At 32.0% G+C, this 13175-nt stretch overlaps 1 protein-coding gene across 2 annotated transcripts in view; it reads left to right on the plus strand.

The window, feature by feature from the left end:
• Tpr (translocated promoter region, nuclear basket protein) overlaps nt 1-13175 on the plus strand; it is a 60381-nt gene that overhangs the window by 27547 nt on the left and 19659 nt on the right. For both annotated transcript variants that reach the window (XM_046462685.2, XM_046462684.2), the window contains exons 25-38: nt 615-818; nt 932-1116; nt 1841-1988; nt 3575-3712; nt 4082-4213; nt 5257-5387; nt 6570-6780; nt 7705-7848; nt 8395-8593; nt 9400-9605; nt 9785-9846; nt 10494-10702; nt 12002-12274; nt 12888-13036. In XM_046462685.2, the coding sequence (XP_046318641.1) occupies nt 615-818; nt 932-1116; nt 1841-1988; nt 3575-3712; nt 4082-4213; nt 5257-5387; nt 6570-6780; nt 7705-7848; nt 8395-8593; nt 9400-9605; nt 9785-9846; nt 10494-10702; nt 12002-12274; nt 12888-13036 (2391 nt within the window). The remainder of the gene's footprint in view (nt 1-614; nt 819-931; nt 1117-1840; nt 1989-3574; nt 3713-4081; nt 4214-5256; nt 5388-6569; nt 6781-7704; nt 7849-8394; nt 8594-9399; nt 9606-9784; nt 9847-10493; nt 10703-12001; nt 12275-12887; nt 13037-13175) is intronic.

The raw sequence follows: 13175 nt of genomic DNA on the forward strand, positions 1-13175 counted from the left end.
ATTATATATGCGTGTGTGTGTGTATAGAATAGGAAAGAAAGTCTTCAGAAACAAATGAATTGGCCTTGACTTATTACCAAACAACATAACATTGGGAATTCAAATCAAATAATATATAATTGAGCATTCCCAATTTGAAATCTGAAATGCTCCAAAATATGAGAGTTTTTGAGCATTTTAGATATTTTTCTTTATTTTCTGTAAGTTTCTGTATGAGTAAAATTTACATAGCTGAGTTACGTTTAGAATTGCACTGCATAGTTTATTCCAAATTGCTACATAATCTTCATTTTAATGTTTTATTCAGTAAATAGGGCATAACTTTTAATTATCCCCATTTTAGTGCATTTAAATTATTTTTGTTATTTTACAAAATAAACTATCTTTTTCAAATGTACTGACTAGCTTCATGGATTAAAGTCTTTTGTTTCAGTGGGGAAATAATTCTTTAAAAAATTTTTTTTGTTGTTGTAGATGGACACAGCACCTTTATTTTATTTATTTATTTATTTGTATGTGGTGCTAAAGATCAAACCCAGTGCCTCACACATGCTAGACAAGCACTCTACCACTGAGCCTACAACCTTAGCCTCAATTAACAATTTTTCTTGCAGGCTAAAATAGCTGTGGAAGCTCAGAATAAGTATGAGAGAGAATTGATGCTCCATGCTGCTGATGTTGAAGCTCTTCAAGCTGCCAAAGAACAGGTTTCAAAAATGACATCAATTCGTCAGCATTTAGAAGAAACAACCCAGAAAGCAGAATCACAGTTGGTGGAGTGTAAAGCATCTTGGGAAGAAATAGAGAGAATGTTAAAGGTATTTTTGTAGGTCGCAATAGAATCTTGTGGGTCAGAACTAGAAGGCAATTTCATCTCCAGTGTAAATACATATTGGAAAATCTGCTATTATGATAAACTCTTGGCTTACAGGATGAAGTTTCCAAAAGTGTGTCTCGCTGTGAAGATCTGGAGAAACAAAACAGACTACTTCATGATCAGATTGAAAAATTAAGTGACAAGGTAGTTGCCTCTGTGAAGGAAGGTGTACAAGGTCCATTGAATGTATCTCTCAGTGAAGAAGGGAAATCTCAAGAACAGATTTTAGAAATTCTCAGGTAAGTCAAGTATGTTCTTCATGCTTGATATCTATGGCATAACAACATGAAAACTACAAATGCAGAAATTGGGCCAGAAGGTCATACATAATTTAGATGGAAAGCTCAACAAAATCACTGCCACCCATTTAGTGGTCATTTCTGATATTTAAACATATCAAATGAATGACTTGAAAGTTGAATGTTATAATGAAAACCTATTTGGGTTCCCCTTGAAAAACTGAATGTCTTATAGATCATTTTAAAGATGTCGTTTTCAAACTACTGGTATCAAAAAATAAATTTTTATTTCCATCATTATTTACCATTAATGAAAATATGATGTGAAAATAGCTATTAAACTCAGCACTGCATATAAATAAATAAAGGTCCATCAACAACTAAAAAAATATAAAAGCAATAAAGGGAGACAGCAAGCATATGAGTAAGTCAGAAATATAATCACAAAATATACTTCTTTAAAAAATGCCTTCTTATTGTATATGCTTCTATTTTCTTATTTAAACTTAACTATAAATGGACAAACTATAGCTGTGCATATCTAAGTATAAATTGATGTTATGATTTACCAATATGATATGGAATAATTAAATCAAACTAACATACAAAAAAAATAGCTATTAAAGTAGACGAATTTCTTATTTCAAAATTTTCCTAAGCTTTGGAATGTTATGTTATTCCTTTTCAAAATTCAAACAAAATCTTAACATATATATTCTTATAGATTTATACGACGAGAAAAAGAAATTGCTGAAACTAGGTTTGAGGTGGCTCAGGTTGAGAGTCTGCGTTATCGACAAAGAGTTGAACTTTTAGAAAGAGAACTTCAGGAACTACAGGATAGCTTAAATGCTGAAAGGGAGAAGGTCCAGGTATGTCTCCTAAGCTTAAAGAAATCCGTTGTTACATCTAAAAAGCTTATTTATATTTCTGTCTTTTATTACAGCAAAAATTAATTTGAAATAAGTATTCTTCCTAAACTTGTAAATTCATTATACATTTTATGTGCTGACTCAGAATAATGATTGAGAGGGAAGGCTGTGTATCTAGAATGTGTGGTATTAAATTCTATTTGAATCTCGTTAGCTGTGTGCTCTTGTGCATTATTTTACTTATCTGCTTTTAGTTTCCTCATCTATATTATACGGATAATAATTGTAAGGATTAAATGAGTCTTGTGAATTTGAAGCATTTGGAACCATGTGTGGTGCATAGTATGTGCTTAATAAATTTCACTTACTTCAATTTAATTATAGTTTCCATTGTGTATGCATCTGGATAGTCTTTCTAGAATAAAATAAATGATAGATTGAAATTCCTAGAGAATTTTTCTTTCTCAGCCAAGGAGCAAAACTATAATCAAAACTAATAAAACCAGTGAAAGGAAAAGAAGGTGCTGTAGTGATGGTTTTAACATGAGCTTGACTTACTTCATTCTGAGTAGATATATAGCCCCACATCTAAAACAAATGATATTAAGCCCTTAAACACTTAACCTTTTTTAATTGGTAAGTAGTCAAAATTATTACTAGGGAGAAAGCATTGAACAAGGCAAAGCAAATAATTAAATTTGTTTGCAGCAGAAGTTGATAGTTGTAGAAGTATATCTTATTGAGAAAACAATCCAAATTCAAATGTTATCACTAGGGAAATAATAGATCCTCAAGTACAAGTGGTTACCACTTGAATGAAAAAGAGCAGAATCAGAGCTTCTAACAAAGATTGCATATCATCCCATTCTCTTCTGCATATTTTTATATTCCTTTGGGCTGTAGAAAAGCATATACTAGAAAAATGCCCAGCAAATGAATAAGTTCATAGGGGAAAACCTATTCTTAAATATAGTAGAAGAGTCAAGAAGTAATCCATTATGTCAGGAGTAATGTATCTACTCAAGCATGAGCAGTGTAGCATGGCAACCATGAAAAATACCATCACTTTAAAAATGGTGGGAAAAGAAAGTAACATCAAGTGCAGAAGGTAGATAATTACACTTAATGAGAAGGATAACAATTCAAGTTGTTTAAACCAAACCAATAAAATAGTAGTGTGAAGTGATGAGAGATTTGAGAGGTAAAAAACAATCAAAATGTCATTATTTTAGAACTAGCAATAAATTCATTGCAGCAAGGAAAAATAAAAAACGTACAGAAAGATCAATTAGATATCTGAATTGGTACTTTAACTTAATGCTACTACTGCTTGTTGGTGGGATTTCTACTGTATTTTTACTTTCATCTTTGTTTTTTCATATTTTTGAAACTTTGTCAGTATACATCACAGGAAAATAAACAGGTAAATTTTCAAAAATTTCAGTTAAGGTTGAAATATCAATTCTTTCTACTTTGTTTTAGGGAAGATTAGAAGTGGTAGGAAAAGACTGCTTCAACTGCTAGATATTATATAAATATGTATGTTTGCTAGATACTATATAAATATGTATGTTTGAAATCATTAGGTAACTGCAAAAACAATGGCTCAGCATGAAGAACTGATGAAGAAAACTGAAACAATGAATGTAGTTATGGAGACCAATAAGATGCTAAGAGAAGAAAAGGAGAGGCTAGAACAGGATCTCCAGCAGATGCAAGCAAAGGTTTGTAGTAGTGTGGTCTGGGGTTGTAGCTCAGTGGTAGAGCGCTTGCCTAGCATGTGTGAGGCACTGGGTTTGATCTTCAGCACCACATAAAAGTAAATAAATAAAATAAAGTTAAGTTGGGGGCTGGCATTGTAGCTCAGTGGTTGAGCACTTACCTCACGTGCTTGAGGCACTGGGTTCAATCCTTAGAACCACATAAAAAAATAAAATGAAGATACTGTGTCCTTCTACAACTAAAAAAAAAAATTAAAAACAAAGTTGGAATAATAAAAACACTTTTTTAAAAAAAAAAGTAGTATGTTATTTTTTATAACATTACAAGTGAATTTTTACAATTTTATTTTTAAAAATTGGCACTGTTTTCAGGTGAGGAAACTGGAGTTAGATATTTTACCCTTACAAGAAGCAAATGCTGAGCTGAGTGAGAAAAGCGGTATGTTGCAGGCAGAGAAGAAGTTGTTAGAAGAGGATGTCAAACGTTGGAAAGCACGTAACCAGGTAAGTGAAGCTAAAGTCATTCAAAAACATGGAAATGTTGGTTTTAAATAACAGGATAAAAATAGGAGTTTAAAAATATTTGGAAAACCACTGAAAATTATAATTTTCAATGGAAATATGTTACATGTATACATGTGATGTTAAAATTATAGCTCAGTTTTTAAAGAAATTTTCATTGCATTTGGTATATTTCTTAAAAGTGGCTAATTTATTTCCCATAATTCCAAAAAAAAACAATTTTTACTTGTAAAGTAAATGAAAATATGAATTTATGTAGCTTATTGAAGCACTTTTTTTACTGGAGCCTCTTGGAGGTGGGATGGGAAGATAGCATACTGCACTTAGAAACTACGTTTGCTTACTCAAACAAAGCTGGCTTTGCACATACTAGTTATGTGACTTAAGAGTTTTTTAACCTCTCGGAGCTGTGGTTCTACTCATTTGAAAAATGAGCTTGTAAAACCAGTGCTCACGTGTTATAAGTGTAAAGCAGTTCATCTGATGCCTAGGAAATGCTCTAGAATGGTAACCCATTACTGTACGAATAGGATTTGAGAACTTTTTTATTCCTGATGTTATCACACAAACATACAGAGAAATCAAGAAGGGTGGATAACCTATACAAAATTAAGATATATTTTTCTTGCAATCTGCTACCTTTCCTGGTTAATGAAATCAGTTGCATTTAGGATTAATGTTTGTTAATGCATTATTTATCTTTTTTTTTCTTACAAATGTCACTTCAGTAAAATTAGTTACATAATAAAAGTTTTTCATCCTTATCTCCCTTTAATTGATCTCAGTATAACTAATCTGAAATGTTCTTTCACAACTAGGAAAAAATAATGAACAGTTAATGACATTTGATTTCTATCTTTCATTTTGGCTGACTTAGTTGAAAGTAATGTCTCATATTTCAGTCCTTGATCACTTGCATGCAAGAACACTTAAACTAAGTTTAATTGGGTATGCTTCCACTTTATTACAGCACATTTGTTTCATAAAATCTAAAAAATCAAAGTATATATTTTTTGCTATTCTAGCATTTATTAAGTCAGCAGAAAGATCCAGACACGGAAGAATATAGGAAGCTTCTTTCTGAAAAGGAAGTTCACACCAAGCGTATTCAACAGTTGACTGAAGAAATTGGGAGACTTAAAGCCGAAATTGCAAGGTAAATCATATGTAATATATAAAATCTTAAAGAAGTTTATTTCTACCCTTTATGTGACTCTACAAGTTTGGCTTCTTGATTTGAGAAAGAATAGAAAGTGTTAGAGCCCTTACATGTGGCTTCCCTCTATTTCTCTCTCTAATCAAGCAATTTAATATATGGATTTTTTTTTATGTTTTCTTATAAAAGCTATATCAGGTAAGTCTAAAGCTAAATATATTTTCTAAATAGTAGCCAAAATAACTTGTAGATAGGTTTTTCTTCATTGTGCTTTTATAGAGCATATGTTTGTGATCAGTAAAGGAAGTTTTAAGTTTTCTTTCTTTCTTTTTTTTTTTTTTTTAATGGACTTAAGAGTAAAATATAGCCCCCTGAGAGAAGAAAATAAATACTAATGTTTCTGGCTTATCTTTGTAAATTTTAGTGTCATTTGTAGGTGCCATGGCTTTCTTTTATGTAATGCTGAACAGTTTACAAATTTGTGTCATGTATATTCTTTCTGTCCATAACAATAGTCGAGTATGTTAGATAGAGCAGATCTTACTTCTTAAAGATGAGAAAACTAAGATTCAAAAAGCTGGACTACCTCAGCTTTATGGAGTTAATTCTTAAGCCCATATTCTTAATTCAGGTCATTGATCTGAAGTTTGGTTCATGATAATAGTATAGGGGTTGGCATACTATATCCCACAGGTCAAATCTGGCTTATGACTTGTTTTTACATGGCTTATGGCCTACACACTAAGAATTATTTTTGCAATTTTAGCTTTGCTTAAAAAAGAGAGAAGAACATGTGACAAAGACTGTGCCCTGCAAAGCCTGACATGTTTACTCTATCTGGCCCTTTGCAGAAAAACTTTGACAACATCCAGTATAATAGCAAGAGTTTAGCTTTTGCTGTTAAGCAGATCTGAATTAAAGTCTGGCTATCATCACTTGATTATTTTGAAAAATAGTACATGTTATTTGACCACTTGTAGCTCAGTGTTTCTCAACTCTAAAATGCGCACGTAAACTTATTTAAAGTCTTTCTAAAGGACTAAATTCATAAGGTATATTGAAAGGATTTTTAAATGAAAAGCTGTTATTAAAGCAGTACGGTATAAACTTTTAAATTGATGTATTTTAAAATTTGAAGTCTTATATATTTAGTCTAAGAAACCTTGACTTCATTTTTTAAAGATCAAATGCATCTTTGACTAACAACCAGAACTTAATCCAGAGTCTGAAGGAAGATTTAAATAAAATAAGAACTGAAAAAGAAACCATCCAAAAGGATTTAGATGCCAAAATAATTGATATCCAAGAAAAAGTTAAAACTATTACTCAGGTCAAGAAAATTGGACGGAGGTACAAGACTCAGTATGAAGAACTTAAAGCACAACAGGATAAGGTATGTTGAGAAATTTTTCCTTAAAGTATGTATATGTGTGTGTATATGTATATATATTAGAATGCATTTTACAAAAATCTTGTTTTTAAAATATTATTGATTTTTACATTCTAAACCCAAGTGTAAGTTTACATGATTTGTTAATTTGGTTTAAGATTAGTTTTTTAATATAACCAAAAGTATTTATAAAATTACAAATGTACTTTAGTTTCATTTTTACATTTTAAATACTGTTCCTTTCCAAAGTTATGTTCTTATAATTCATTGCCAATTAAAATTACGCATATTTTAAAATATTTTTTTATAACTTACCAGAGTACATAATTTTAAATTGGTTATTTGTTAACTTCCTTTTAAAAATAATGTTTACATCTTTTTTATAATTAGAATCTAAGTATTGGTCTAAGTTCTCAAAGACAAGGAACTTTCATACTGATTTGATTATGTATTTATTGCATATTGGATTAGAAAATATATAAAGAAATACATAGATATATAAATCTTTATGTAAATATAAAGAAACATATCCAAAAGTCTTTAACTCTCATTGTTAAACACTATTAGCACTTTAGTAAGCTTTTATAATATACTTTTTGTACATGTCATTGGTATGTTTATTCAAAGTGTTAATCATTTGCATATGTTCTTATGTAATCTGTTTTTCCACTTGATTTGTTATTGTGAAAATGTGTTTCTGTGTCAGAAGCTCATCTACAGTATGTCATTTTTGATTTGCTGTGTAATATCCACCATAACTAATTTCCTATTTGAGGACATTAAAATTATCACATAGAAAATTTACTTTTGTACCTCATCAAAATTAATTTGCATTTCTCTGATTAATTATTTTCTGAGATAAATCTGCAGAAGTCAAATTATTAAATATAAATACATGAGCATATAATCATTGTTTTGTCATTTTAGGTCATGGAAACTTCAGCTCAGTCTTCTGGGGACCATCAGGAACAGCATATCTCAGTCCAGGAAATGCAGGAGCTCAAAGATTCACTCAACCAAGCTGAAACCAAGTCAAAATCACTGGAGAATCAAGTAGAGAATCTTCAGAAGGTATGAGAGAGAGCAGCAAAAGGTGTATGTCCCTACTTTTTTTGTACCTAAGAAGTACATTAAACACTGTATATATAAATAGTATTTTATTGTCTTCAAATATCTGCTTAATTAGTTTGACCTCCGTTTTTGTATGTTTACCCACATTTATCCTAAAGAAATGAATTAATGTGAGGAATGGGCTAAGTCTGATCAGTGCGTACTTAGTTACAGTTAGAAGCAAGAAGCTCTGGGATACTGTTGCATAGTATGACAACTATAAACAAAGGTTATGTATTGCCATTTAAAAAAGCTAATAGAATTTTGAAAGTTTTCACCACAAAGAATTGATGAATGTTTTGGGATAATGTTTGAGATCATCAATATATTTAATTTGATTTATACATTATACAATGTATAATGTTTTGAATATTACATGGTAACCAATTAACATGTAGAACTAATTGTGTATGTTAAAATTTTTTAAAAAGCAAATTAGTAATTATTTCTTTTTAAGTCATATAATTTCTATTGAATTTCATGGTGAATACCTTTTTCTTTTAAAAGACATTATCTGAAAAAGAGACAGAAGCAAGAAATCTCCAGGAACAGACTGTGCAGCTTCAGTCTGAACTTTCACGACTTCGACAGGATCTTCAAGATAGAACTACTCAGGAGGAGCAGCTCAGACAGCAAATAACTGAAAAGGAGGAAAAAACTAGAAAGGCTATTGTAGCTGCAAAATCAAAAATTGCTCATTTAGCCGGTAAGTATCTGTTTATGTTGAGGTTTGAACTTGATGGTGAAAGTTGATTATGTGGTAAGGCTTTGAGTAGGTTACTTAATTAGACATGAACAGCGCTGTCTTGAATGCCTTTGCTCTATTTATGAAGTCTTTTCGTAATTGTTGGCTGATAATTAATGCCAGGATATTGCCATCCTTTTGCTTTAGTGAGTATTGTGACAGATCTGAGTGCAGACTGTGCCGCCCAGGCATCTTCTATAAACTAGATAGCATTGGATCTTACCTGACCAAGCATTTTTCTGTGTTTCAGTTCAGGGAGTTTCTTCTGGTCCTTCATGTCAGATTTATGAGAAAGCCCATCAAGTCCATATTCAGCCTTGATTGCCAGTTCTGCTGAGTGGTTATATAAAATGTCAAGTCAGTTGGATTTGATTATAAGCCTGTTTTTAATGATCACTAAGATAGTGTCCCAGTAGCTTTATTCATTAAAAACTTTATTATATTTGAATATATGCAATAGATTATGTGAAATGTAAATTTTTGTAGTTCATCATAATGAACTGAGTAGTACATTGAAATATAAAAAGTTCTACTAAACTTTCTTTGAAACTTTAGGTAGGAGAACTTACATATTTATATATTGGAGTAAGTATATATATATTCAATTATATATTGAAAACATGGATAGATATAAAACTGGTCATTGATATGTATAGCATACATAAATATGTTCTAGTCACAGAATCAGATAATTTGTGTGCAAATTAAATCTATAAATGTTGTTTCTAATATTTGATTATAATAGTGTAATCATATGGTTACTCTAGGTGTAAAAGATCAGCTAACTAAAGAAAATGAGGAACTTAAACAAAGGAATGGAGCCTTAGATCAGCAGAAAGATGAACTGGATGTTCGTATGACTGCTCTGAAGTCCCAATATGAAGGTCGAATTAGTCGCTTGGAAAGAGAACTCAGGGAGCATCAAGAGAGACACCTTGAGCAGAGAGATGAGCCCCAAGAACCTACCAATAAGGTGATTAGCTAATTCTGCTTAAACAATGGATTTGCTTTTCTTTGTACATTTGAAAATGCTTGACAATTTAGGAACTTTTCTCAGAGTGAATTTCAAACCATGGTAAAAAAAATTGGTGGCATTATTTGGTGGTCTCTTGTGTGAGCTAGGCACAGAAATTAGTAATTTTCTCTTTATAGGTCCCAGAACAGCAGAGACAGATCACATTGAAAACCACTCCAGCTTCTGGTGAAAGAGGAATGTGAGTTTTCCTTCTTATGAATAGTCTGTTTTTAAAGTTTAGGGAAAATCTAGTGATTTTTGAGGGAAAACAAATCTGTGTACTGTCTTGTAAATTATTATACTAAAGAGCAGTTTATCTGTGCAAAAGTGTACCAGAGATTTGCCAACGCTTGTTTTCAGCATATTTTCAGTCCTGTCGGGAAGAGCTTTGTGACCCAGCACATCTCTCATCTTTTAATTTGATTGATTGTTAAGATAGACCAATTCTGATTTCACTGTGATGTTTTATGATGAAAAGCTGGGTTGAGATTTGGGTTCAGCTATTCAATAGTTGGATGTAGTGTACGTTGTCAGGATACACTACTCTGAAGCATTCCCTGCAATTTTTAATGCTTAAGTTCAAGCCTTTTCATTAAGTTTTGAAATATTTAGTGAAAAAATATATAAAACTATACTCAGTGTCTTTTTATAAATCCACCATGTCTTCCCAGAGCAGTGTTAGGAAAAATACCTAATAAGGTCTGAACCATTTTAAGATCACATTTGCTGAACTTTTACTTGAGGAAATAAATGTGTTTTGCTTTTCATGGAATATACGTATTTTATTAAAAATATTTGTAACAGTTTTTTATGAATGCATTATTCCTGGATTTTCCCCTTTGTAAGTGCCAGCACATCAGATCCACCAACGGCTAATATCAAGCCAACTCCTGTTGTTTCCACTCCAAGTAAAGTGACAGCTGCAGCTATGGCTGGAAATAAGTCAACCCCCAGGGCTAGTATCCGCCCAATGGTTACACCTGCCACCGTTACAAATCCTACTACTACCCCAACAGCTACAGTGATGCCCACCACACAGGTGGAATCACAAGAAGGTTAGTAAAATAATACAAATTCAATCAGATTGACAGCTTGTTTCAATTTATTTTGAGTAGATGGCAGTAATTTCAAGGATAAAATGAGGCCTCTAAAGCTGAAGTCAGACATAGTAAAAGTGGGTAGTTAATATTTTGAAACAGATGTGTTCCGGAATGTTTGGTTTTATTTGTTTAGTTGGTTCATTTTATATCATTTTGTTTGCATTGCTGAGGATTGAAGGCAGGGCCTTGTGCATGATAGGCAAATGCTCTACCACTGAACCAGACCCCAGGATACTTGTTAATACAGCAAATTTTCTCCTGCCCTCCCTTTTATTTGTTTTGATTTTAAGCTAAAAAAAAAGAAAAATCCATTCCTGTGGTTATTACATTACATTTTTCTAAAACCAAAATGTTCACTTCTAATGGTTAACGAAGAGGGTATGAAATCCACTTTGAAAAACCATAGTAAATTATTGGTTCAACACAATCATCACTTTTTCACTGAAATTATCTGAGCTTCTCATTGCTTTCTCCACTTTGTTCCCATGGCTCCTTGATACTTGTTATAGCAATCAAACTTTGTATTTTGTTTGAGTTTGTTGATGCCTTTTTACTTTACTAGATGGAGCTCCTCAAAAGCAATTCTTGTTTCTTATTGTTTAATCCCTTTATCTAATTGCAGAATAGGTATTCAGTAAAACTTATTTCCTTAAATTCTTACCTGTACAAATTTAGAATTTAGTAAATTTTTCAAGTTTTGTATATAAATGCTATGAGCTCACAGAATATTTTGGCTACTTTCAACAAAGTGATTATTGGATAGATTACCAGTAAAACTTTGGTTGCTTTGGTTTTTGGGGTGGGGGGATTGCAGTGCTGAGGATTAAGCCCATTGCTTTTATGCATGCTCAGCAAGCACTTTATACCACTGAGATATTCTCCCAGCCCTAAAAAAATAATGTTTGTGTTATGATGTCAATTCAAAAATGATGCTTAATGAAAATTTACAATTTGACTTTTGAGCTTTTTGATCTTATTAATTTTTTTTGGTCATAATTTAAATGGAACAGTAGATGCAAGAACCCTTTTAGATATTTATTTAGTCAACAAATTTTTGCATACTACCAGCTCAGTCATGTAGGCAATATAAAAACACATAATACATTACTTTTACCCATAGCATTTGGGGGTATTAAGTGGTTAGAGGTATGTATGCAAGAACTGCACAATATGACATCACAAAAGAAAAAAACAAATAAGCCCAGCTTTGGTAAGAGTAGAAGATTTACATTAAATATTGTGATTATTTTTCAGCTATGCAGTCAGAAGGTCCCGTGGAACATGTTCCAGTTTTTGGAAGCACAAGTGGATCTGTTCGTTCTACTAGTCCTAATGTCCAGCCTTCTCTCTCTCAACCCATTTTAACTGTTCAGCAACAAACACAGGCTACAGCTTTTGTGCAGCCCACTCAACAAAGTCATCCTCAGATTGAGCCTGCAAATCAGGAGTTATCCCCAAACTTAGTAGAAGTGGTTCAGAGTTCACCAGTTGAGCGACCTTCTACTTCTACAGCAGTATTTGGCACTGGTAAGATTGATTTTTTATGAAGTTAGAGTAGACCTATACATTTTTTATTTCTTTAGATATAACCAATATCTTGAATATTCTTTCTTACTTTCTACTAGGTATTAGGATGAATGAGTATATTCCTAACATTTTATTTTATGTTTACTGAGTGGTTAGTTGTTTTTCATCATGAAGTAAAAAATCTTTCTTCCCTTTCAGTTACTTTTGGACATTTTTTTAGAGGGGAAACTCTGTATGTAACTTAATGCAGATCCTGAGGACTAAAAGACCATAGCCCTATTTATACACAAACTGTTTTCATTTAAGGAGTCTTGAGATTTATAGAAGGTCCTATGTAAATTTGTAAATAGCAGTTATTTGTCAGTATAGTCACAGTGAGTCATTATACTGTAAAATTTGGCTGGCTTTATTAAATGAAGGTTAGTATAAAACCATTAAATCAAAGATAAGCCGCCTTTATTTTTTTCAGTGATTAGCAAGAACAATAATTTGTTGATGGGAATTGATCTAAGACTATTTCTTTTAATTAAGTGACCATATTGGCTAATTATCTTTTTCTAAATGGGATTATTATTATGCTCTGATATAATATTTAAATTATCTAATTTCAAAGTTTCAGCCACCCCCAGTTCCTCTTTGCCAAAGCGCAGCCGTGAGGAGGAGGAGGATAGCACTGTGGAAGCATCAGACCCTGTCTCTGATGATGCAGTGGAAATGCCTCTTCCAAAGAAGCTGAAGAGTGTTACACCTGTAGGTACTGAGGTGTGTGAAGTTCTTTCTATTTATTTTTACTTTTACCCAGTAAAGTTAATAGAGACTGTTCGTTGATAGCCAAAGGCAAATTAACCTTTTGGGGTCAAACTATATTATCTGGAAATCTGTTTTTGAAATCACTACAAAG

Source organism: Marmota monax, unplaced genomic scaffold (assembly GCF_021218885.2).
Source record: "Marmota monax isolate L192 unplaced genomic scaffold, Marmota_monax_Labrador192_F-V1.1 WCK01_AAM20220418_F8-fsc00250, whole genome shotgun sequence".
NCBI lineage: Eukaryota > Metazoa > Chordata > Mammalia > Rodentia > Sciuridae > Marmota > Marmota monax.